Source organism: Sciurus carolinensis, chromosome 5 (assembly GCF_902686445.1).
Source record: "Sciurus carolinensis chromosome 5, mSciCar1.2, whole genome shotgun sequence".
NCBI lineage: Eukaryota > Metazoa > Chordata > Mammalia > Rodentia > Sciuridae > Sciurus > Sciurus carolinensis.
Window position 1 is genome coordinate 139,094,127 of NC_062217.1, and position 27,738 is coordinate 139,121,864.

At 36.1% G+C, this 27,738-nt stretch overlaps 1 protein-coding gene across 1 annotated transcript; it reads left to right on the top strand.

Annotated features, from left to right (window-relative positions):
• Positions 1-27,120, top strand: Rpp30 (ribonuclease P/MRP subunit p30). Its single transcript, XM_047554615.1, has 11 exons — positions 1-123; positions 4,031-4,086; positions 4,686-4,742; positions 5,356-5,430; positions 7,535-7,606; positions 13,212-13,301; positions 20,734-20,850; positions 21,388-21,417; positions 21,814-21,851; positions 22,361-22,440; positions 26,928-27,120. The coding sequence occupies exons 1-11, from the start codon at positions 42-44 to the stop codon at positions 27,035-27,037; spliced, it is 807 nt and encodes a 268-aa protein (XP_047410571.1). The 5' UTR covers positions 1-41; the 3' UTR covers positions 27,038-27,120.
• The last annotated feature ends 618 nt before the right edge of the window (positions 27,121-27,738 follow it).

The window sequence follows — 27,738 nt, forward strand, 5'->3', positions numbered from 1 at the left end:
GGCTGCGCAGACGCGCGCGTGGGGGCTCGTGGGACTTCAGCATGGCGGTCTTTGCAGATTTGGACCTAAGAGCGGGTTCCGACCTGAAGGCTCTGCGCGGACTAGTGGAGACAGCCGCTCACCGTGAGTCTCCCTGGCCGCGCAAGCCACAGCGCCTACCCCTCGCTGCCCCCAAACCATCGGGCCTTGCTCGATAGTTCTGCCAGTCCTCGTTCAGGTCTCCTAGGGTCTCTGGGATGTCACCATCCTGATGCCAGCCCCATGTTGCCCTGATCCCAGGCACGGGAAACTCAGACTCTAGAGAACTTTTAAGTGGTCCTGCTCCTTTTTTCTGAATATTGAGGGAACAAGCCCAACAAGGACGAGGGATTTGCGTAGGGCCCCACAACTGATGTATGCAAATACCAGGGCTTGAGTCCGAGTGTACCTAAGTTACCTGAACCAGTACTTTTAGTTAGTCCTTTCTGACTTTCAGTACAAGGTCTAAGCAAGTGCTGGAAACTGGGGCACAGTGAGTGTGGAGATTCAGGGAATGGGAAGGACATAGGAGTGTAAGTTTGGAACAATTATACATAAGAGGGAAGGTAGGTTGGGCGCAGGACATACCTGACAGGAAGGAGTGGGCAACATGGCTTGAATGTCAGAATGTTATTCATGTTTGAATCAAAGGGCAGCTAAAGCCCAAGAGATGAGACTGTTTTAATTATTAGAGTTTGTCACGGATTTGGGCTCCCTTGGACTGTAAAGTATGGGCCTAGAGGAGACAAAGAATAAAGAGGTTGATGCAGTAACATCCGTTCCTAAGAGAACAGTCTCATCTTCTTGTGAGAGCTGATTATTGATATTTCTCAGAGGTAATGCTAGAAACAATCACACATCCTCCTGCGTACTGTAACTTTTCTTTAGATTGCTTATAATAATATAATGTAAATGCTATGTAAATAGTTGGTATATGTATTGGCTAGGACATTATTATAAGGGGGAAAAGTCTGTATGTAATACAGTCACAGTCCACCCCCCACCCCATTTTCTGACCATGGTTGAATCACAGATGAAGGACCACTGTATCCACAGAAAAAAGACCATCTCTTTCCATTGCAGCTACTAATTAACATTTCTTCTCTGTACTTTGCTCATCAGTAGAATGAAGAAGGTATACATGGTGACTGGGACCATTGAGCACTAATATTCTTTGGCAGTTTCTATAAAATGAATTTTCGTGGATGTAACTCCAAGTATTACCTTCTTAGTGAAGCTTTTCCTGATGCTGTCCACTTATTGAATATATGAGCTTCTTTAGAAATGGACCATGTGTTCTTCTATTACCTTATTATGCCCAATACTGTCAATCAGCAGGCAGTGAGACATGATGGCTACTCAGTAGTACTAGTGGAATAAGTAAACTGAATATCTTTTTAAAAATAGACACATAAAAGTTATGATTTCTTTAGAAAATTGCCGGTTTAAAATATGCTTGAAAGACATGTCAAGTGTATGCATTGTTAGTCTCTATGTCTTTTTTAATGTTTTATTGGTGCCTTGTAAGTTATAGTGGGGTTCATTTTGACATCATCATAAATGCATAAAACAATTTGCTCCATTTAAGTCCTCAGTAATTCCTCTTTTCCTTCCTTCTTCCCTCTTCCTGATATACTTCCTCTATTCTGTTGATTTTCCTTCTATTTATTTATTAGTGTTTTTTTTAGTTGGTGCATTATAGTTTTACATAAAGTGGAGTTTATTATGATATATTCATACATTCACATATAGTTTAGTCAACTGCAGTTCCTCCCTTTTCTAGTCCCTCTTCTCTCCCTTTGATCTCCTTCCTTCCTTGACTCTGATGTTCTCCCTTCTATCTTCTTGAGATCCCTTTTTTTAAATTCCTTATTTCTTTCTAGCTTCCTCTTTAAGTTTTTTTTTTTTTAAATGAAATGAAAGACTGGATGCAGTGGTGCACATCTGTAATCCCAGTGACTTTGGAGGCTAAGGCAGGAGGATCACTAGTTCAAAGCTAACGTCAGCAACTTAGACCTTGTCTCAAAATAAAAAGGACTGGGGGATGTGGCTCAGTGGTTAAGCACCCTAGGTTCATTTCCCAGTACTGCAAAAGAAAAAATAAAGAAATACAAAGTCATCTCAGCTTATGAGTCAAAGGCAAAAAAATGCTTTTTAACCAGTGGAAAGCCCCCAATTTTAGTTTATGCTGTGATATAAGAAACTAATGATAAGCTTCAGATATATGCTATATGAATTTTTAAAAATATACCAAAGACTGATTGGAGGTTTACTCCTAAGAGGCTCGATGAAGAGTACTTCTAGGAGAAAGTTTTGTGGGAAAACAGTCTTCTTGACATTTCTGAAAGACAAGGATATTGTTTAGTAGCCAAATGATATCCTAAATATCAAAACAAAAGAAGTTTAGCATAGACCTGGGAGTGGTAAAGAAAAATGGGAAGGAAGAATGTGGTTGATTTGAGTGGGTGAAAGGCAAAGACCAAAATACAGGCATATTTCTCTTTTCTGTTTTGTTTTCAAACGTCACCTTCTCCAGGGACTCTTTTCTGCTCCAATCCTGCAACCACATTTCATTCTACTGGGTCTTCCACAGAATCTTTCCTTAATGACAACAAAAAAAAGTTTATGTATGATAACTTGTTTAATTGCCTTAATTCTCTAATGAAACAAGCTCCTTGAGGATGAGGACTGTTTTATTTACCTTATGTGTTCAGTGCTCGGCTTAGGGCTTGTCAAGTAATGAAAGTTCGATAAATACTTGAAGGAGGAAGGAAAGAAGGACATTAGATAAACTGATATTAGGGAGGACCACAGTTCTATCATTGCCGTACCTTATCTTTGAATATTAATAACTTGTTATCCCATTGGTGTTTAGATGACTTAAAGATTAGAGGTATGATTTAGATGCATCTTTAGTGGACCAAATGTCTAGAGCAGTGCTAACTCTGGGAAAGAAGACAAATCAAGCTGCTGGCCTCAAAGAGTTCCCAATTTGCTGATGGTGGGCAGCTGCTCAAAAGGAGAAGTGGGTGGTGGTGAAAGGGAGTTATTACTCCATCTCTCCTAAGGAAAGGGAGGAAATAGGGTAAAAAGCAAAAAGAAATTAATGATAAGTAAAGGTAACAGTGAAAGGTGTTAACTTGGTGTGATGAAAATAGGGACATCAAAGAGAGTGTTGATTAGAAAGAGCACAGAGTTAAGAGGCTTTAGTGTCATGCCACCAAGAAATCAGAGTAAAGCCCTGACTATGTGACTGGCAGTGTTATTAAACTCTTTGCATGTATTTTCTCATTTAATTCTCATGATAGGCTTATTAAGCGAGTGCTGCTATTATCACTATTTGACAGATGAAGAACCTGAAATTTACCATTAAGTAACTTGTAAGAGGTAGTGCTTAGATTTGAAAGGAGACAAAGTTCCCATAATAGCTCTGCTAAACTGCCTTCTAGTCTTTTCTTTTCCTTCTCCCACACCCAACCCCGGGAATGAGATTCAAACCCGTGTGTATGACCAAGTCTTTACTTTGCATAAATGAAGAGCTGATAGATGTTTCAAGGCAATTTTTCATAAAAACGTATACAAGTTGAATATCCCTTATTGGAAATGCTTGGAACCAGAGTGTTTTCAATTTAGAAGAATTTTGGATTTTGAAATATTTGCATAAACTTTACCAATTGATATTCAAAAAGTTTCACATTTTGGATTAGGGAATGTTCGACCTATAGTCTCTTCTTTTTTGTCCTCAGCTCTCAACCCCCATACCCTCACTAAAGAGCATTGTGCTTTTAAATTGTGACCTTCTCTCCTAGTTCTGCCTCCAGTAATGGTTCAGCATGTATAAACCCATCACCTACAATACAGACCTGCTCAAGGCAGCAACCAACTCATTTGTGAACAAGTTGGATCCCAGCAATGTGTTTAAAAGCACTCCTAGTGTTGACATAGAACCAGAATGGGCCTGTATGTATAAGAAAGAAAATACTTAACAAGAATATTCTGTTTTTCTTTTCAGTTGGCTATTCAGTTGTTGCCATCAATCATGTTGTTGACTTTAAGGAAAAAAAACAGGTAAAATAAGATTTCTGAAGTTAGTAAGTTAATAAATTATTTGTGTTCACACTGGAAACATGGAAGCTACAAATTGCATTTTTCTTAAATGCACTGTCTTCATGCACTATTATTTTATGTTAACAATTGAGCTGATGTTTATTTGTACAAATGGTTGAGATTTCTGTGACGTATTTTAGCATGGTGTAAGGATTCATAAACTTGATTTGATGTTATTTAAGTAACTATCTGTTTAAAAGTACATTGCTATCAACTGAACTGTAATCATAATGTTTTATCTTTTATTGTCTTAAATTATTAAGCACACTAGTAAACATGTATATTTCTCTTTAAGCCAAAAACTGTATCTTATAGATTGATTACTTCTATCTAAAAATTAGTTTTTATCCCTTTTATTCACTGATATTCTTAATTGCTTCTCTGCTCTTTTGTTTCCATTTAAAAAAAACAGACTAGGTAGTCTTCCTGAATACAAGAAATCAGATTTCTTTCTTTAAAACAATATATGTGTGTGTTGAGAACCTCATGGCAGGTTTTCCATTTTGCCCTGTACTTTTTAACATGTGTAATCTAAGATGACTATTTGTCATTTGTTGTAGGAAATTGAAAAACCAGTAGTTATTTCTGAGCTCTTCCCAACTTTGCCAATTGTACAGGTAGGTTTTTTGTTGTTTAAGAAGTATAACATCACCAGGCATGCCTGTAATCCTAGTGACTCAGGATCCTGAGACAGGAGAATTGCAAGGTGAAGGTCAGCCTCAGCAACTTTGAGGCCCTCAGCATCTTAGTGAGACCCTGTCTCAAAATAAGAAATAAAAATGGACTGGGGATGTGACTTAGTGGTAAAATGCCCCTGGGTTCAACCCCTAGTAACAAAAAAAAAAAGAAAAGAAAAGAAAATTGAATATGACAAAGAAGTGTATCTATTCAAACATACCCAGTTAGGGATGCCATTCCCTAACCTGAACTGTGCCTTCCTTTACCTTTGCATCGAGGCTCAGCTCTTCATGAAACATTCTCTAACTATTGATTTGGTTCTTCTTTCTTTGTTGATATTCCTTCCTGAAGTTATAGAGTTTTAAAATTATCTCATTAAGTAGTTGGATATGCATACATCATATTTTTCTTTCTGAATTAAACTCAGAGAAAGAGAACTAGACTCTATTAATCTTGGCAATTCCTTACAGCTAGTCCCTTCTAATCAGTTCTTTCCACTGGTAAAGAGGAAAATCAGTTTTACTTTATGCTTTTTGATATTTTTATTTATAGGGAAAATCAAGACCAATTAAAATTTTGACTAGATTGACAATTATAGTTACAGATCCATCTCACTGTAATGTTTTGGTAAGTTAATTATTTTTCCTTTTCTTTTGGCCTTGTAAGCTGTATTGATTAACATTCAACATTGTTGCATTTCATCTCATCCCATTCTTAGATCTCCCCACCACATCCATGACACCTACCTGCTTTCCTTATTCTTAGAATTCACACATTATAACATGTTATATGTTACTCGTGGTAAATGTATAAAGATAACACAATTAAGAATTCCTTGTCAGCTGGTAGTCATTGAACTCATCATATGAACCAGACATAAAGTGGGTGCTAGGGATATTATTAGAGCAATATAGACATAGTCCTTGAATTTATAAAGCTTATAATTTAATTGGCAGACAAACACTGAACAAGTAATTATTACAGATGTGAGGAATGCTGTTTAAAGGGAAGTGGCAAATAAAGATTCTCTTGGAGTGTATAACCTGAGTAAGTTGATGTTAAAACTGGAGCCAGAAGAATCAGTGTTACGCAGGTGCCAAACAGGAAAGAGAGTTTCTGCAGACAGCATACAATGGCCATAAAGCAAAGAAAAACTGTGTTCTAGGAAGTGGAAAAAGATCAGTAGGACTGAGCCTTGTGAGCTGACTACCTGTTAGGGAGTTAGGCAGGTAGGCTTAGGTGAGGATTCCACAAGCAGCGGAAAGTCCTTGAAGCTTTTAACCAAGGCGAACAAGATTATGAGTTTTGCTTTACAGAAAATATATTACAGGAGGTGAAGAGGGGGATTTGGGAGGCACCAAGAAAGGAGGATTGAGACTCCCTGCTTTAAGTGTGATATGGTAAAAGGAACTACCCTAGAAGTAGGAAGAAATGAGGAAAGAAAATGGAAAGTGGGAACAAAAGGTGAGTAGCATCAATATACCAGAATAGTCAAGCAGGAGAAGGGCTTTTTAAAAAAAGTCAGTTGGATTTATTGATGAGAAAGTCATTGACTGCCTGAGCAAAATTATTTCCATGGATATGATGGAGATAGAAGAAAATGCAAATAGTATGTGCTATTGACTTTACTTAGGAATTTGACCCCATCAGAGAACAGAAAGCCTAGGGTAATTGGTGGAAGAAAACTTGCTTTATAAGGAGATTTTGTTAAATGGTAGAGATTTGAGTGATAAGAAATATCAAGTAGCAGGGAGAGAAAGTGAATCCCTGAGAAGGTAAGCTATTTTATCTTTAGCAAGAACTGACACTTCCATTGTAGAACAGGAATAATGAAGGACAGACTGACTCACTTTATAACACTTGACAAAAGAAGTTGTAAAAAGCCAAATTTTGGTATTGTATACAGCTATAAGGTAATATTCTGGTTCTCTAGGTCCAGATAGACAAAAATAGTGCTGACTTTTGATAGGTTGTGAAGGCTTTCATTTACTCTTGTTATCATGAACATAACCCTAGTGGCTCCTTTCTCTCTTCTATCCCAGGTAGGAGTGGGCAGGTGGAGGAAAGAATCCTGGATCCTAGCTCTTTCCAGAACCTGTAACCTGCCCTGTCTTAGCCCAGGTTTTCACATATAGACACATACATTATAGGTTTGAGACTTCTTTTTTAAAACAATAATGCTATCTTTTACTGATATATCCTCCTGTCCTAGGACTCTCAGGTATTTTCTTGTACATGTAGCATTTTAATTTGTATTTGTTTGACAGTATTCTCTTTGTATTATATACATTGCATAGTACACATGACACTTAGTCTTGTATTTTTTTTGTCTTGAAAAAAAAGGTGAATTCCATTGAAGATGGACTTATGTTATAGTGATTTTGTTTCCCCAGTGCCCAGCACATAGCAGGTGCTCAGTGAATGTCTGACAAGCTCTTCCACTAGTTTGTAAGATCAAATTAGTGGATACAATGTTGTATGTCAGACACAATATTTGGTATACATTTAAAGCAAAACAAGTGTGGGAAGGAGGAGGATAATTTAGTGGGTTGGGTGTTGGCATCTAAATTCTCATGTGCTTTTCTGCCAATACACAAAGCAAAACAGAAAAATCAATAGCACATTAGAAGTGTTACATGATTGAAATGTATGTGTCGCTAGATCACTGGGCAGAATTCCATGTGTGTATATTTTTTGGTACTGTATGATGACATTGTTCTTCTGTTACTAGAGGGCTACTTCTTCAAGAGTTCGGCTATATGATATTGTTGCAGTTTTTCCAAAGACAGAAAAACTATTCCATGTAAGTAACAGATATGTACTTATTCTATTTAACAAATTTGATATTATGCCTTTGCAGGTGACATGTTTTATCCCATCTGGAAACTGTTAGGATTTTTCATTTACACTTGAGCTCTAGAATTTCACAGGTATATATTTAAGGGCATGTGGGGTTTTTTTTTTGTTTGTTCTCTTGTTTTTATTCATCTAGACATTTGATGGACTCAGTTTGAAAAAGCCCGTCAAGCTTTTCCCTGTTTCTTTCTTTCTTTCTTTTTTTTTTTTTTTTTTTGTACCAGAGATTGAACCCAGGGGCACTCAACTCCTGAGCCATATCCCCAGCCCTTTGTATTTTTTTATTTTGAGACAGGATCTCACTAAGTTGCTTAGGGACTCTCTAAGTTGCTGAGGTTGACCTCAAACTTTAGATCCTCTTGCCTCAGCCTCCTGAGGCACTGGGATTACAGGCATGGGGCACCATGCCTGGCTCTCCTGTTTCTTTATTTCAGCTGCATTCATTCAAACCTTCTCGTAGATAAATGTTGGTCCATCACCCTATAGCTCAAAAATCACTTCAGCTTCTGCCCATCTTATTCAGCTGTTGCCTACAATGGAAGAAAAAGAGCATGAAAGTTACACCACCTCCCAACCCTGTTTTAGCTTCTACCTTTGCATGCTCTGAGGTACAGCCCATATACCAGTATGATTGTCAGCCTTTAATCTTCCAGAAATTCTTCAAAATCTACCATCTGCTATGATTTCCTTTACTCTTCTGAGAGCCTTTATGAATTGAATTCCTTTCGTACTTTAAAAATTGCCATTTTGGTGCCTTTGCAGGAGAGAAAAGAGCTTAATATGTATACTCATTTTGTCAACTTGAGATAGAATACCCTGGGCATTTTAAATGATTATAATAAAGAAAAAAAAATCAACTGTAATGCAGTTTTTCAGGAATATGCTTTAATGTATAAAATTAGGTATAACTATTTTTAGAAAGTTTTGAAAATTATCTTTATCTACGCTCAAAAAAGGATCCATCTGCCAGAAGTTTATCTGCCAAAGGATATTGTGAAAAAAAAAATACTGGTCTTAGATATTTTAATTTTACATCTGTTCTTTTTTAAGCAAAATCTGTTCTAAAATTGTAGACGGTTTGTGTATGTGTATGTGTGTCTAAGTTTATCTGGTAGATGGAGCTATTGACTACAGAGTCTGATGTGCAATAGATTTAGTTTTCAAGGATCACTGTAAATTCTTAATTATATAAATGGGAGAAACACCAAAACTTATCCATAGGTGCCTGTTCTCATTTTGGTAGCTTCTTTATAAAATGCAAACTTATAGCAATTCCCAATAATTTTGTATCAGTTAAAAGAATGAGTAGTTTTTAGTCATCAAAGACCCCCTGTGGAAATTTTAAACCAATCATGTTTCATTCTTACCAGTAGGTTTCCAGTTGAGTCTGGATATCTGATTTTTCAAGCTCCTTGGTAAAGTCTGATTCAGTGCAAAAATCACTGTATAAAGAGGACTGTGGGCTTTGCAAATTTGTTAAGCAGCTACAACTTAGTTTTGTTATTAAGTAGTAACTCAGCCATGGCATAGACTAAAAGTTGATGATATACCGTGTTTTTTGTTTTGTATATGATTTCTGACTTAATTTTGAAGTTCATATAACATATGTTTTCATAACCCTTTACTGGTGATTAGGGAAACAAAACAAGTAACATTTGGCTAGAATATATGTACTTATATAACCTTCCAAAGACTTTTATATATTTATTTCTTTAACAGCAATCTCAGGATAATTAGCCTGGGTATTTACTATTATCCCCATTTTATAGAGATGAAAACTGAGGTGTAGGCTAAATGATTTGCTGTAAAAACCCCAGCAAGTATGTCATAGAGGTAGGACTTGGATTTTAGAATATAATTACATATGGCAGTTTTAACTTATTCATTTATCTTATTACTTGTTTTTCTCAGACTCTTCAAATTTGAATTTGCTAAAAATATGCTTGATGGTGGTGGGTGGAACAGTCAGAAATATTTTGGAAATGGACAAAAACTACACATAATTCACGCAGTAATTGAAACTGACTGATATTCCAAAAGTTACATGAGAACAGTTTTTAAAATTAGAATAGTTTCATATAAATCTTACCCATTGTTCAGTTGAAGTTAGAATTCTTCCTATTTCCTATAGAAAATAATTTAAAAAGACATCTTTCTTCTCATCATAAAGTTTTTTTTTAAGTATTTCATGGTTTGGAATCAGGTCAAGTACAAGCAGTGTGTTGTTTAATAAGATTGCTTTCCATAAGTGATTTGTTTTGTTTGCAAGCTTATTATCCAGAATTCTAACATAACTTGTATAAAGTTCTAATTGATATTCTAAAAGTTAGGTCTCTAAGATGAGTCATAAAAATGTACAAACATACACACCAATTAGAACAAATAAAAAAATTAATTAAAAATGTACATACACAAGTGCTCATGTACATTAATAGTTTCTAGTATAAAAATCTATCCACTTTAAATAGCATAATTTCCATAGGAAATAGCATACTGTTTTCCACAGTATGGAAGATGTCTCATAAATAAGAAACATTGTGTCCCCTTAGCTTCTCCAGGGGATAAGGCAAAGATTAGAGATCACCATAGGGAATGAGTCCACTGACCAGGCCTCTTTGGGAGTCAGGGACAACTGCAGAATATTACAGGGAGGGAGAGTTGCATAGTAGCTTCAGAAGCTTCCAAGTCATTTATTCCCATTTAGAATTTAAAGTAACTGAGCAAGATGGAGGAGAATTCAGATGAGTCCAGTGGTCTCCAAACTGCTTTGATTAGGTACCCTATCAGTTTAAAAAATATTGAGCCTACTCTTCCAATATGTATTTGTTTCTTGTAAATTATTTTCATGTTTCATTATGCCAGTGTGCTTTGTAAAATAATATATACATATAAAACAAATTTTAGGAAAACGAATTAAAAAATAAATGGAAATAGAAGTACTGTTTTTCCCTGCTCCTGAAATCTATGCCTTCCCTTTGCAGAGCACTGTCATAGAGTAGCTTTCAAGGCAATTTTCTCAGGATGTGGTATTCTACCTTCAGATTTACCTGTGATGTTTGTTAAAATGCATATCGTTAGGCCCAATTTGTTGAAGGAATCATTGGAGATAGGGCCTGGTAATCTCCACTATCAGTAAAATTTCTCAGGGAGTTCTGTGACATCTAACGTTGAGAGCCATTGTTTATAATCATCTCTTTCCTTTGGTAAGCCTGACCTACCTTGTATACTATTAATCATAAAATTCCAAAGTGTATTAACTTGATATCCATGAAAGAAGTTTAGGGGCTAGAAGAGACTGAACCCCTATCCTCCTATTCCCTTTGTTTCATAAAGGCAAAGATGTATACATTTTTATGGAAACCTGCTTTCCTCTTCATAGAAGTCCTGGTGTGCATGCGTGCACATGCACACACACACACACACACACACACACACACACACATGTATTTCACAAATATAGACATACACATATATACGTATGTGTATGTATATATGGCTAACTAATATGAATTTGTATGTAACCTGCCATTTTTTAAGGAAAACTATTAGAGTATTCTTAATCCCAAAACTATATTGGATTTCATCTTTTTAAGGATTTAGAAAGCATTTCATTTTAGTTCGAATAGTAACACTTACTTTATGACTCTAAACATTTGGGTTAATAATAAACTAAATAACAGAGAGCTCAGTTTGGGGCATTTTAAATTCTTGGTGTCAAATATTATCTTTTCAGAAATATTTTTTACCTAATCCTTCTTCCCTTCATTCCCCCTTCTCTGTCTCCTCCTTTCCTTCCCATCTAATACCATGTTTTTTTCACCTTACAGTGTATATCTTGGAGATTGTTCCATAATATCAATTAGAGATGGACTTTGTTCCCTATAAGGAGTTGGTGTATTCCAGCATATAAAGAGATCATAAATTATTTAAGTAAAATTGAAGGATGTTTAATTGTGCCTAGTCTTGTGTGATTGATGTTGCAATGACTATCCTTGCATTGTTGTCCTTAGTCTTTGTGTAGAGCAACAAATATGTTTCTAGAGTCTCTGTGGAGTACATTCCTATAAGTGGAATTGCTAGTGTATGCATTTAAAATTTTGATAGATATCACTATAAAGTGCTTTTCAAGAACCTTGACTGATTTAAAACCCTGTGTCTGTTCATTCATTCTCACATCAGCAACATATTACTGAACTTTTTGATCTTTACCAGTCTGATAGTTAGAAAATGACAGAACTTGAATTTGTTTTAGTTATTATTCAGAGCTTTTCTTCATCTATTCCTAAATTTTCAATGACTCTTTTATGAGTTGGACAGCTGGAGCAGTAGGGATGGGGCAGATTCTTTATGAGCCAAGTGTTTCTGCCAAAACAACATTGCTTCCCAGGCTTACTAAGTTACCATCACTCTTAAAGCCTGGCAGTCTCTGATCATTACTTGCATCCTAAAGCCCTTGGGTGGGGTAGGAGTGACCACAGTGGGAAGTCTAATGAAGGACAAGATGTGCTGTCCCTGTCAAAGCTGAAGGTTAGTACCGATCCTACAGGGCATGACTACCCTCTTTGGACCCCTCTTCCATACTCCACCATTTCCCCTGGTGCTTGTGCCTGATGATCATTTGCCAGCATAACTACCTGGGCTGTTTAAATTGTTCATTAAGCCTGTACACACCAGCGCCATCAACAAGGATTATTTTTAATACGGTACAAGACAACAGTTCTTTCTATAAATCAAATAATGGCAAAAATCAAAGCCAGATAGGTGTCTTTGAGCAGTATATTCTGGCGTGCATTCTATCATAGTAATCTTTCCCTAGCTTTATTTTCCTTCCCTAGTTTTCTACTTAACCTGATTGCTTTATCTGTTTGCTTTTTTATTTGGTATTTGGTTTTTTGTAAGCACTTTGAAATCTCTTTTAGAAGTAAACGCAGACTTGTTCAACAATAACAAAAATTAGAACAAATGAAAGGGAAATTAAAAGTTAAAAAATACATTCATTGTTATTTGGTAACAGCTTTGCTTTTACCATTTATATAAACTGTTTCTATTATTATTTGAACAAAATGCCATCAGTAGTGCCATGTTAATGTTTCATTAGCCACTAAATAGACTGATCAGAGCCACAGGCCTGGGACAGTTCCTCATTAAATTAGTTTGTGGAACAAATGTGCCATTCATACATTCCTTTTGACTTACTGCTTCCTTGGATTTCAAAACAGTTTCTTCTGGAAGAACAATCTGAAGTAGTCTTCAGACAGTGAGCCTCAGTAAGCCATTCCTTTGTAGAAAACCATCTTGAGTTAGAGGGTCCCCAAGGCCCTGTCTTTTGAGGAAGGTTCTGTAGACATGTCCCTCTGCTCCAGCTGGGTCACAATTAAATCATTCAAACCAAGCCTGAGGCTTTGTAATGGGTCACATGTATTCCAACACAAACCACAATGACACACAGGAGGGAACTATACCTACCCCTGTTTCTTTTATAAGGTCTGACTATCTTATTCTTACTTATACAAATTTTCCATTTTGCCTTACCTGTTTTTTCTTCTTAATAGGTTGCTTGCACACATTTAGATGTGGATCTAGTCTGCATAACTGTAACAGAGAAACTACCATTTTACTTCAAAAGACCTCCTATTAATGTGGTAAGTGTTACCCTTTCCATTGTATGTTTGAGTCTGTAGAAACTTGCATTAGCATTTTGGAAAGAAGCAGAAGAAATCAGCATTCTTAGAAAAACAAAAGCTAGGTGAGAGGAGGCAGTTGTAGAGAAGATGATTTTATTTTTGTAAGCTGACTAGAGGGAGAAAGAAAGCTTAGAATAAAAAGTAGTTAATTATCAAGATGTTTTTGAAAAGCCTGAGAAATTAAAATTTATGAAAGATATTTTTAATAGGGTAAGTAATAATAATGGGTGCTTATTGCCTGAACATGGAATATTAAGAGGACAGAGTAATCAAGAAAGACAAGAAAATAAAATAATAATGATGATAATACACAGAGAGTCCTTGAGGTACTAGCAAACTCAGAAGGAGTGGTAAGGAGCAAGTCTTAGAATCACCTGGGCATGGACTATGCAAATTATAATTTGCATTGAAGCATACTAGCTCTCACAAGAGCCCAGAGTTGCTTTAATAATAACAGTGTGGCCACATGTTCAAGGAACTCTTTTAATCCTCCCTGTTGCTACAGAATTTTCTTTTTCACCCTTTTCTTGTTTTCCTATACCTTTCATCTTGCATCTGTCACACTGCTAGGTCTCAGTCCCCTCCCATTTCCATTCTAAAGGTGACATACTAGTAATTATTTTGACAGTTATGAGGTCAACAAAGATGTTAACTATTTGCTTTGGGAGCCAGAACCTAGGAATACTATTTTAGAACAATGGCTTCCAAAACTCAGTCTTGTTCTCAAAAACTACTATCCAAGAAAAAGGTTTGGCAAATATAATCCAAATTACATACCTAATCCTTTCAGAATTGGAATATTAATTTTTTTCAAAGTGAATAATTCCTTATTCTTTGGTCTCTGTAGAATCATAACTCCTTGGATTGGTTTTTATTTTTTAAAATTTTGTTAGCAGTACTAGGGATTGAAACCAGGGGTGTTTCACCCCTGAGCTACATCCCCAGACCTTTTTATTTATTTTGAACAGGTTCAAGTTGCCTAGGCGGGTCTCAGCCTCCCAAGTCACTTGGATAATAAGTGTGCCTCACTGCACCCTGTTTACTGCCTAGATTTTTTTTCCCTTTTCAACTAAGGAACTGACTTGATGCTGAGAATTAGGAAGAAATATGAGGAGAAAAAAATGAATCTGTTTGGCATGGAAATTTTTAACTCGACTTATCTTCTACCCCAAAATTTGTGCTGCTAAAATCGTACTTGAAATGTACCAAAACTACAGCTCTTTTTTGGTAAATAATGAAAGTACTGCTGAACACATAACAGTATTGGCTAAATGTGAATCATTGGTCTCCCCATGCCCGTACTAATACTTCTAAATAAATGAAGAAACTCCTGAGTTATCACATTTTGGAGTTGAAGGTCTGTGTACTCTTGGAGCTCACTTAGCTAATGTAAGGAAAGGAAAACTAACTAGTAAGAAGTCATTTAACTCTTCAGTCACAGGGTTAGGGCTGTTTTGATTGGTTGTCTGTGAAATAAGACCTCTGATGTGTGCCCCAAGTAACTATGATAAAAGCCACAAATTTATACAGTACCCAAGTTTAGGACAGTCTTGTTGGCCTTATGTATGTTTCCTCTCCAGAAGTAGCAATCTGTCTTTAGAAGTTTGCCTTAGCTTTTTACCAGGTAAATAATATCCCCAGTTAGGCATTGCGGCCACCTGCAAATTGTTATTAAACTACAACTTTTTCACCTTTTTCTTCACCTTAATGAACTAGGAAGGCCATCTTCTAGATGGCTCTGCCTGAATAAGCTCACACATGATACTGTTTGCTTGGTTGGGAGGAGATAGTGGCATGTGATGCTGAGGCCAAGTCCATGGAAAGGACAGCAATGCACAGCTCATAATTCCTCATGTCCTCTGACAATGGTAAGATTCCCAGTGACTATTTTGGTGAGGGCTTTTAGTTGGATTTCTTATGAACTTGCCTTAAATTTAAACCAGATTGCAAGCTTCTAGAGTATACCAGCTGTGCATAGGCCTTTTTTTAACTACTCCCAATATCTTGCCTTAAAGTCTTTCCTGAAATTTGTTCCTTGAATTGGTGCTTGTCTAACTTAATGTATCTGGGTACAGCTTGGGAATCTGGCCTGGTCATCAGTGTTGAGCAGGAAGTATGTGCAACGAGGGAAGTGGGGCACTGAGGTAGCACAAGGAGCAGTGTGGCACTTGATGCTAAGGCACCAAGATATCCCAGCCCCTCACCATTCCATCTGGAGGAAAGCTGCTGTTATGTGATGGGTATTTTTGGCATAATTCCCACATTTTTCAACTTAAGAATTCTGCAAGTAAAAAATTTGACAACTGGAAGGGATATGCAATATTTAACACAGTGTCTGCTTTAAAAAATCTTGTGTGAACATATTACATATGTTGTTTAATAAAAACTAGAGGATGGAGTGGAAAGAAAGGCTTGCACAAGATTATTTTTAGTTTCATCTAGTATAGAAGTAGACTGTGGTATGAAATGGTCAAGGAGCAGAAAAGTCTCTATTTATTCACTTATTTTTCATTTAAGAGAGAAAACTAAACACACAGATGTCCATTTTATTGTCCAGGGCAAACCATAGTTGTTGCGTAGGTGTGTGTTTATCATTTGCAACAATATGTCTAATATTGATATGGAACTGTTGAAGATATACTCATTGTGAAACCATAAAACATGTAGTGAGTATGGGTAACAGTTCAGTGTTAATTCTTGGTCCTTTCGTGTTCCCATGGCTTTGAGGATAAGTTTGTCTTTAGCCATGAGAAGTTGGTAGGTTAGCTTTATAAGGATCACTTTATTCAACACATAAGAAAACAACACAGATCTAAATTTGTGCCCTTTTCTTTAGTGGTAGTGAAAAGCAGGAGGGAGTATTAAGATAGGTAATTCATTAGTCTTACCTTCAGTCCAAAAACCATGTGAGATTTATCAGCTCAGAAAGTTGGGATTAGGGGCACCTAGGAGCTGGAGCACCCAGTGTTTATACCAAAATACTCCATTTTTACACTTGACAGCACTCACAGCACTAGACCCTTTTATCATCTTCACCATATGCATAGGCACCATAATATCAGTTATTCAAATTTCTCCCAAATCTACAAACCTCTTCTGGAATTTTGATTAACTTGTATAGGAGTCTCAGCTCTACTGTGTGATAGATGTATTTCTAAAAAATTGGATTCAGCTCCTTTTCACGGATTATCAATCGACTTCTTCAGCATTTTATAGCATAAGCACTTTCACACCTGCTGTGGCCCAGTAACTTTGGAGTGGGGTGGATGTTCATTATCTCCATATGCAGGTAATGGAACTGAGCCTCAGGTAGTTTGTGGCTCACAGTTAAATGTTTCTCTCAAAGGGTTGGCTAGGGATTTTTACAGTTTTGATTCCAAATCTGTCATTCCCTACTGGGAAATGCTATTTAAAGTTACTTTACAGCTTGAACTCTTTGTTAAACACAGAATAATTTCATATTTTAAAACATGATCTGTATGCATTTGTGTTTTGAGATTTTTGTAAGCACCACATATCTTTACTTTTGCTTTGTCTTTTTGTTTTTGTTTTTCATTGTTATTGCCATTCAACAATGACTTCAAATTATTTTTAGTTAATTGATGATTTTTTTTTTTTTCTCTTTTTTTGGTACCAGGGGTTGAACTCAGGCACTCGACCACTGAGCCACATCCCCAGCCCTGTTTTGTATTTTATTTAGAGACAGGGTCTCACTGAGTTGCTTCACACCTTGCTTTTGCTGAGGGTGGGTTTGAACTCATGATCCTCCTGCCTCAACCTCCTGAGCTGCTGGGATTACAGGTGTGTACCACCATGCCTGGCTTGATAAATTTTTTTGAAAAAGGAAAAAGAGTAACAATACAAAAAAATGGATTAAGAATATTAAAAAGACATTTCATAGGGAAGGAAATACAAATTGTCTTTTAAACATAAGAAAAGATGCCTAAGGGCTGGAGATGGGGCTCAGTGGCAAATGCTTGCTTGGCATGTAGGGTCCCTGGGTTTGATCCCCAGCACCACCAAAATAAAAAAGAAGAAAGGATACTTAAATTCACCATAATAAGACAAATTCATATTAAAATCACTTGTCTGGTTTGCCTGTACACTGTGTTGTAATGCTTTGAGAAAACAGGCATTCTCATACTTTGCTTGTAATCGTGTAAATTAGAACAGTTCCTGAGAGGGCTGGGTAATTTGGCAACAACTACACTTACCCTCTAACCTAGTATATTAGTTTCTTATATCTTCCATGACTGAGCACCACAAACTAAGTGGTTTAAAGGAACAGAAATTTAAGGGCTGGGATACAGCTTAATGATAGAGTACTTGCCTAGCATGCTCAAGTCCCTGGGTTTGATCCCCAGCAACACACACACACACACACACACACACACACACACACACAATGTCTAAAACATCAGAAATTTATTGTCTCACACTTCTGAAGAATAGAAGTCTAAAATCAAGGTATCACTGGGATTGGTTCCCCTTAAAACCTGTAGCCCACCTTTGCTTTTCTCTTCCTAGCTTCTGATGATTTTGCTAACAATCTGTGGAAGTCCTTGGCTGTTGACCACATTAAGCCTAATCTCTGCCTTTGGATTTATGGTGTGTTCTCCCTGTGTGTCTTCACATGGTCACCACCTTTTTTATATATATGAAAATCTTTATTTAGTCATTAGCACGTATTGATTATACAAATTAATGATTTTCATGTGACATTTCCATACATGCGTATGACATGGTTTGATTGAATTCAATTAAAAGACTTTTTTATTCAACTCCCTGTTTTCTTCTCTTCTTCCTCTACAGCTTTGCTAAGTTTTTATACTTGGAATTTTATTGCCATTTTCTCTTAATTCAAGTACTATACATCTGCCCTTTGTAGTATCTTTATGACTGCTATTTCTCATTAGTAAAGAAATTTGATCATCACCTATTCCAGAATCTTTGGTCAGACATGGGAACAAAAGCCAATCAGGAAGGCACTGTCATTCTTTATGAAGAGGCTATTATGAACAATCATTTGATGAGCTTACAGTGATTTACATTAAAATGGTCTTAGAAATAGGAACGCAGGTAATTAGTCTGAATTTTATCCATCTAAAGATTTTAAATAAGGTATTATGAAAAAAATGTGCACAACCTTCAATAGCACATTATCTTTTATTTTTCTTACTCGAGTATTCTTAGCATTTTTAAAGTGAACTTGATTAATGTACCAAGATCAATATCGTAAGTTTTTTTAAAAGGAATTAAGCTGATAATTATATCTTCTTTTTTTTCTCCTCTACATCAGAAGGAGTTTTTATTTGCTCTGATCACCACAAGGGTGAATGAGGAAAAGAAGCAGATTCCTTAGACAAATTAGAAGTTTTGGTAAAAGAAGTAGCAAAAGGAATGTTTTTATTTATCTGTGGATTTGAGTTAACTAAATTCACCCTTGTTCTGGTCATTATCATAACCTCTTTTCCATAAGCTACCATTTATTCACTCAAAATATATTACTTTTTGTGTAAAAAGCAATTGTGTATTACAAAGAGGTGTTGTATAAGTGTATAAACTAAGCAGGGAGAAGGAGGTTACATTTATCTATACCACCAGGAGTGTCATAACAAATGTTTTTAGAAATAATCAACACAAGCCAAAGATTTAGAGGTGGGGGAGATTTTTCAAATATAGGGGAGAGGGGAAAGTTGCAGTTTAGAAAATAGTATTTAAATTCCAACTAAATTAATACCAGATATGTAGGAAAATATAAAATTTGAGAGTCATAGGCCCAAGGAAAAGGGAAGTTTGAAGGATGGAAAGAAGGAAATCTGTGTTAAGGAATGGAAGGTAAAAGTGGCCCTCAGTGTACACCAGAGTTAAATCAAGGGGGACTGCCAGCTCTGAGGACAAGTTTCTTCATTCCCTGTAAACACTCAGGGGTAGACTTCAGCAGTCACACCTGGACCAGTTCCAGCTCGTCCTCTGGATAATAGAAACTCATTTGCCAGCCACAGACTTGGAGCATCTGGCCCAGATCATTCCTACCATCCTTCCTTGTTCATTCCAAAGAACACCACAACTGTGTGACTTTTGCAACTGGAAGTCTGATTATTACCTCCATACTAGAAATCCTTCAGACATTTCCTCTTGCTTTTGGGATTAATCTTTGTCACTCGCAATTAAGGCCTATGCAGTTGGTCCTTCCCATCCTCTTTAGCCTCAACTCTCACCACAGGATTCCCCCTCCTCTTTTCTTCTCCACTCTCAGGCCTTCTGTTTTGTTGTTTTTGTTTTACAGTGCTGGTGATTGAACACAAGTAACTGCTTTACCACCAAGCTACATCCTCAATCCCCTCCTTCCCTACAAGTCACCATACTCCAACCCTACTTTTCTTCTCTCAAAAAACATCGCTTCTGCTCTGATTTGCTTAATTTCTCCACACCCACTTTCAGATTTTTCCTTATGTATCACAGATGAAGTTTTATATATCTTTATGTATTCTATGGTCTCCCCCTCCAAACTATAAGCTCCTAGAAGGGAGCTATTGTACATAGTGGACTTAAAACATCTGTTGTGAATGGATGAGTCACTCATCTGGGAAGCTCAGTAGCATTGAGATATATTTTAATCTCATTTCCATCCCTTCCAGGCTTTCTTACCTGTGAATCCCTATGTATTAAGAATATACTAAATGAGAAAGAACTTTTTTTCTTTCTATGAAAAAAGGCACACTTGTATGGTAAGCTGGGTAAAATCCTCAAGGGCCTAGGCTTCTTCCATCTTTTTTGCTGGGATATGCCAGCAGTCTGAGAAATGAGCAGTCTCTGCCACAGTGTTTTATAAAGGTACCATAGGGTTAAATATATCCATAACATTCCCTTAGTACAGTGCCAGGCACAGACAGCACTCAATGAAGCATGACTATTATTCTCTCATTCCACTTAGTGTAATAAATGACTTATCTGAGAAGCTTTCCCATTCTGTGGGTGTCTTTGAAATCTTCATTTGTCTCTTTCTTCACTCTTGAGCCAAATTACTTGGTTTTTACTATGTTTGCACTTAATTTACCCTGAGCGTAGAGAAATACATCTTTGTTTTCCTTTCCATAGTCCACGCTCTTCTGCCACGCTACTGGGACAGCTTTCCTTAGTCACTTCATAATTCCTGTTTATATATAAAGTCAGCTTCCTCACAGCTTTAGTAAACTCTGTGAATCAAATTCAACTCAGATCTGTTTTCTTCTTGCAGGTGGTACCAATTTGGTGTGAATCTGCCTTTGTTTAAGGCTGTACCTTGATGTATAGGAGATGGGTGGTAGAGGTGGTGCAGGGACTTCAGTGAAAATTAAGACAGTGTGTGTTCATCCTAGACAGTTTCTTTTCTTTATTTCCTGTGAAGGCAATTGACCGAGGCCTGGGTTTTGAACTTGTCTATAGCCCAGCCATCAAAGACTCCACAATGAGAAGATACACAATTTCCAATGCCCTCAATTTGATGCAGATCTGCAAAGGAAAGGTATGGTTCCATAAATTTTTAGGATGTTTTTCACATCTGGCAGGTTATTATTAATACACTGAAATTATCAAATTGATTCCCTTTCCCTAAAGCAGAAAATTCTCAAGGCACAGGCATAAATTCTCCCATTTCAATGAGCTCTGCAAGTTTTAAGGGAAAGAAAAATATCAATGAGAACAATAACAAAAGGTCTTTATCAATTTGCACTTTACCATTATGAAAAGAGTAGTCTATATAACAGTTGTTTGTTATCAGCAAGTTGAATTAAGGTTATATAACCTTTTCAACTAGCTTTTTAAACTTAATTCATCTCTACTAAGATTTGTTTGGAAAGGCTTGTTCTGTATCTTTTTATAGGCTGCCTTTAGTTTGACATGAGGTCTTTCATTTTTCACTCTTAATTATTTACCTTATCATTAGAAGAAGTTGGTATTTGAGCCTTAAATATTAAAATGTGGTTATTGGTTGTTTATAAGACATTTTGATTATTTTTTTACACTTATCTAAGATTAATAGTGAACACTCTTTGTTTTGTAGAACATAATTATATCCAGTGCTGCAGAAAGGGTAAGTCTAGCATGAAGTACTTTGTTTTTGCTCTGAGAGTTATCAAACTTTGCTGAATTTCTATGGGAGAAATTAAAATAGTAATGTAATGAATTTCATGTTTTCAGTTTTAACTGTGCATTTGCTTATAGTAATTGCTGAAAGGTAAAATTTATCCCCATTTCCTGGGCTTCAAGTTTTGTTTATGTAGTTTTTCCTTTATACTGTTACAAATGCTTTCAAAGGTTCATTTATATTTTCATAAACCTAGGAAATCCATCAAAATTATAAGGATCTAAATTTAGGTAATTGACTTGTTTTGGGATAATTAGGCATACTGCTAATTCACTGCAAATAAAGTCATTGAAATGTTATTGAAAAACTTCTCATATCAATTTTTTGTTCATTTTATTTTAGCCTTTGGAAATAAGAGGGCCATATGATGTGGCAAACTTGTATCCTTTAGTTTTACATGAGAGCTTTCATTTTTAACTTTAATTATTTACTTTATTATGAAAATAAGTTAGTATTTTAGCTAGAAGTATTAAAATGTGATTGTTATTTGGATTATAGGACTCTTCAATTTTTTTTACATTAATCTAATATTAATATTGATCTCTTTCTGTTGAAATATTCTTTTATGAAATTTGAAGTGTTACTAGAGTTTAACATATTTTTCTCAACCTTTTACTGTAAGCTTACTAATTAATATCTTCAAAAATTTCCTCAGGTTGTAGAGAGCTTCATCCTTCTATATCATTTTTTATTTAGATTAATCATCAGATAGAAAATGGGAAAAGAGTTAAATCAGTCTCTTCTCAAATGCAGGTTCCAGTTGGGGTAAGAACTACTGTAGAATTCATTAGTCTCTCTCTCAATGTGACCAGGTGAGCTGGCATTTGGTATCATGTTTGTGGTAGTGTCCTGGTTGACTCTGAGTTTAGATCCTTAATGGCCCCACCAGAGGGTTGCTGTTTGGACTATCTGAAAGTGATGCCAAAGCTGCAGTGTCGACCAATTGCCGAGCAGTACTTCTCCATGGAGGTAAGTTTTTCCAATAAAAACTGAATGGTCCTATTAGAGGCAAGTCATTTTTATCAAACAGTTGAGCCATTATCTACTTTTACTATCCTATCTGCAGAGTTCCTTTGAAATTATCTTGTGTCAACCTAGTTTTTTTTTTTTAATTCCTTTTAATTAGTTATACTTGACAGTAGAATGCACTTTGATACATTATCTATTATGGAGTATAATTTCTCATTCTTCTGGTTATACATGATGTAGAATCCCACTGGTCATATAGTTATATATGTACACAGGGTAATAGTGTCTGATGCATTCTTCTATCCTTCCTATCCCCATACCCCCACCCCTCTCTTCAATTCCCTCTACCTCATCTAAAGTAACTCTATTCCTCCCTAGCCCCCTGCCCATTATGAATTCGCATCCACATATCAGAGAAAACATTCGGCTTTTGGTTTTTGGGAATTGGCTTGTTTCATTTGGTATGATACTCTCCAGCTCCATCCATTTACTGGCAAATGCCATAATTTCATTCTTCTTTAAGGCTGAATAATATTCTCAACCTGTTTTAACCATACCTATTACATCAGGCTGTCCTTTCTGTAATTTGTAGAATGAATATAGTGCACATTACAGAAATAAATATTGAATGCTCTTTCAAACTACACATGTGTACCGTAGCCCACATTGTGATAACTTCTAATCTTCTTTCCTCATCCCACCTCTCCAGAGAAATAGCTTTCCTTGATGAAAATTGCTGTTTTAGAGAACTGGTATGTTAGAAATATATGTTAAGCCATTTATTAGGAAAACAAATACAGTGAGTACATTTTTAAAAAACCACCTAACAAAACTTGGTTTGTAACTTTTATATTAACAACTTAGAATGTTTCTTTTTTTATTTTTGTTTTATACAGACTATTTTTTTAAATGTACATATTTATTTCTTCCCCTTAATTCCACTACGGAAACCCACTAAATTTCTTGTTCATCACACAATAAAAATTGAAATAGAAGTATGACAAAATTTTGGAAAATAAGTTTCATTAATATAATTTAAATTTTTGACCTGTGGTTTTGCTTCATTCTCTTTATAATTTTTAACACTAGTTGCTGTGGTTAAGAAGCAATTCAGGTAATGGCTTCCAAATGAACTTCAGAATAGGTTGTTGTTACATATAGACTTAAGTTATTGGTGATAGGAATAGCTAGGTTACTGAGGGCCTGTTTTGTTTGCTTGTGTGTATGTGTATCTTAATGATCTGATTTTCACTTGAGAGAACTGCTCATTTTATTGGCTTAGCTAGATTACAAGATTTTTCTTTTAGTTTTAACATTTTTATTTGGAGATTTTTGTGTCATATAGTCTATACCTGATTACATGAGCTGAAATTAATTGGAATCTTTATCAAAATATTATTGAAATTAGGGAAGAGTTGGTTCACATTTTGGTAGTACTTCCATCATTTTTGTATATTTTAAATGAGTGGATAATGGACTGGGAGTGGTAGTACAATAGTAAAATGCTTGCCTAGCATATACAAGGCCCTGGATTCGATCTCTAGTACTGGGCAGTGGGGTGGGGGTGGGGTGGGGAGAGGAAAAAAGACTTTGGATAACTGGTGTTCAAAATAGACTAAACAAGAAAGGGAACTGAAAGGGAAGGGAAACTAAGGGGAAATATGAAGTTACATTTCTGCACTTGACTTCAAAGGCTTAACTACTGAACATATGCTAAAGTCAGGCTTTTCTAGAATCTAAACTAAAAGACTCGCAGGCTTCAGGTGGCATTACCAGTGTGCATAGGACAGTCATAGTTTACATCTACTGTTTCTGTAAAATTATTAACATTTCTATTCATCATAAAATATTAAAAAATATAATTAGATGATAAATTAAAGTTACCTGGTTTTAGTTGACATCAGTATGAGATGGTAGTGTGACTAATTCAACTTGGATTACATTAGAAGAGAGAAATGATTGAGACAAAGGATTCAAAGTCTCATTATACTCTCACTGAAGAAATCTCAGGTGCCATCTGTATCATTCCGAGTGGAGGACGGCACTGCACTGGAGTACTCTCAGGAGATGGCTGATAGGCGCTTAAAGGGTCTAGAAACCTAATGATGAGGGAGTCGTTGAAAGCAATGCAGGAATGCTTACTTGGTGAACAATACTTTGGATATATTGTGGCTGGTTTTCAACATTGAAAGGCTTGCCGCTGGCAATCAGAACTAGACAGATTCTATGGGTTTCCAGAAAACACTGAATAGAAATTCTGAGGTGGTTGTGAGTAAAAAGGTTCAAGGGCACAGCCTTCCGCCTATGACATGTCCTCAGCCATTGGACTGAAATGGACAAGGTAGAAACAAGGCTTTAACTCCCTTGAACAAAATAGCATACTCTTCAATGATTTTTTTAGAGCTAGTTGTAGATTTTCCTTGGCAAGGGATTAAAGAAAATGTTCTATGTGAAAGCAAATTAAAACAAAAGCTCCACACAAATATAACTTCTTGTTACAAAGAAATTTTATTTTTAAAAGACACTAAAAGAGCTACTTTAACTGATAGCTATAAACTGAACTTATTGTTCTGTTGTTTGTTATGTCAGCTTAGTTAAGGAGAAAATATTAATGTAATAAAAATAAAAAACTTCTGAGACATAACTAAAATAATTTTAGTGAAACTAACATGTTACAAAGCGCTGGTTTTCACAATATATGTTTTTTTATTTATTCAACTATTTTTAGATTATTATCAATCATAATGATATAAAAATAAATGCAACATTTTTATTTCATTTGTCAATGAAATAGAAATCATTGACAGTTTTTTCTGAGGTTCTCTCATTATGTTAGCACTTTAGTGCCCTTGAATCAGTTTCATCTCTTTTATAAGTTAAAATGTTTTTCAAACAACTGGCAGTCCTGACAAATGTGAAGGCGATTCTTAACGCTTCTGAGCTGACTTTACTTTTATTACTTGAAATAAGAAATAATTCTTAACTAAATTTTTGTTCATCACTTCTTTTCATTTTACCTCCTTAATAGCCAATAGGTATCTTTCTTCTTCTCCATAATCCCTTTCCATTTCTTAAGAACAAAGTTTGAGTCTCTTTTCATGACCTTTTCTAAGCTACCCTTCCAGCTTCATTGAACCTTTTACATGCTTCTCCTTCACACCAGCCATCTTGTCTCCTATACATTCTTGCCCAGGTTCTTCTTACCTCTGTCTTCTTGCTTTCTTTTCCTCCCCTTGCCCCCACCTTTTTCCTTATTCCTAGTATTATCACTTTTTTAGAGAAGATAATTTATTGGTTCATCCACACAATTAATTCTTAATGTTTTTCCCCATTCCTATTGTATTTGCTCTTAATCTGTTCATTCCAGTGTATTGTAGGAAAAGCACTGTCCATTAGGCTTTTTTATGCCCTATGTATGACTTAGTACCTGACCCATTAGTAGGTTTTTAGCAGAAGTTGACTAAATTTAAGTTGAATTCTGCTGCTAACCTGATCTGAGCATCTAAAATAATCCCTGTTTTTCTTGCCCCTTGTCACCAACATATAAAGGATCAATAAATGTGTGTTTGGGTGGGTGTGGTGGTGCACACCTGTAATCCCAGTGGCTCAGGAGGCTGAGGCAGGAGAATCGAAAGTTCAAAGTCAACCTCAACAACTTAGCAAGGAGGGCCTAAGCAACTCAGCAAGACCCTGTCTCAAAATAAAATATTAAAAAGGGCCAGGGATGTGGGTCTGTGGTAAAGCACCCCTGGGTTCAATCCCTGGTACCAAAAACTAAGTAAATAAATAGATGCATGTTTGGTTTTGTTCATTTACTCAACAGGCATTTATTGGACACCTGTTATATAACGAGGGTATAGGTGGTACAATACAGAGATACATTCATCTTGTGAGAGAGAGAGATGGCATATGCTATTAAATGAGGTGAGCACACCCCCTGCTATGGGAGCAATATAGTTAACTGCTGTATTTGCTCTCATGATTTGTTCAGCTTTCTACCAGACACACAGCACTCACTATACCAGTGCCTGTAATTTGGGTTCTGGCTGCATGGGATGCTACAGACAGACCATGACCATTAAAGATAAAAATCCTGGACTGGGGTTGTGGCTCAGTGGTAGAGCACTTGCCTACAATGTCTGAGGCACTGGGTTTGATCCTCAGCACATTAAAAAAAAAAAAAAAAAAAGAAGAAGAAGAAGAAGAAGAGAGTAAATAAAGTTATAAAAAAAAAAAAAAGATAAAATCCTATTCTGAGGTTTTTACCCATGAGGTAATTCTTAGGAATGAATTAGATGTTGCTAATACATGATTTGTATATATTGGGGGAAAAGATAATGCCCATAAATGGCATCAGCAGTCATAGCAGTTGATTGCAGTTTTATCATTTGCTAGTACCATCAACCAAAGACACGTGGTGATACTTGTTAAACCACTTCCCTTTAAATTGCATCTTTCCTTCAAACACTGATTTCTCTGTTTTACAGAAACTAGAAAAACTGCTTTTGGAATTATTTCTACAGTGAAGAAACCTCGGCCATCAGAAGAGGGTGATGATTCTCTTCCAGCTTGCAAAAAAGCTAAATGTGAGGGCTGAAAAGAATGGACCAGTCTTTGTCAGCACTACTTTCTTCCTTTTTATAGGTCATCATCCACAACTAAAATAAAATTTTTGCATGATTTGCTGTTTTGATTTGAAGCTAGAAACAAATGGTCTATAATAATAATTTTATATTCAAGTCATTAAAATAACAAACAAAAGCTAGTGATGGCAAAAAAAAAAAAAAAAAAAAAAAAAACAGGCTACCAGCTTAATGAACTTAGGTATATTCTAAAAGAAAAACAGACTAGTTTGTTTATCCTCTGTGTAAGTGAAAAACAACAGAGACAAAAGTTTCAACTGGACATAGTGGTGCACGCCTGTAATCCCAGCAGTTTGAGAAGCTGAGGAGGAGGATCCCAAGTTCAAAGACAGTCTCAGCAACCTGTGAGGCCCTAAGCAACTTAGTGAGACCCTGTCTCAAAATGAAAAATAGGGTTTAATCTCTCCTACCACAACAAATGTTTCAAGAGATTCTAATATTTTTTTAAATTTTTATTATGAACAAATGGGATACATGTTGTTTCTGTTTGTACATGAAGTAAAGGCATACCATTTGTGTAATCATACATTTACAAAGGGAAATGGTGTTTGATTCATTCTGTTATTTTCTCCTCCCCCCACCCCTCCCACCCCTTTTTTCCCTCTATACAGTCCCTCCTTCCTCCATTCTTGCCCCCCTCCCACCCCCCATTATG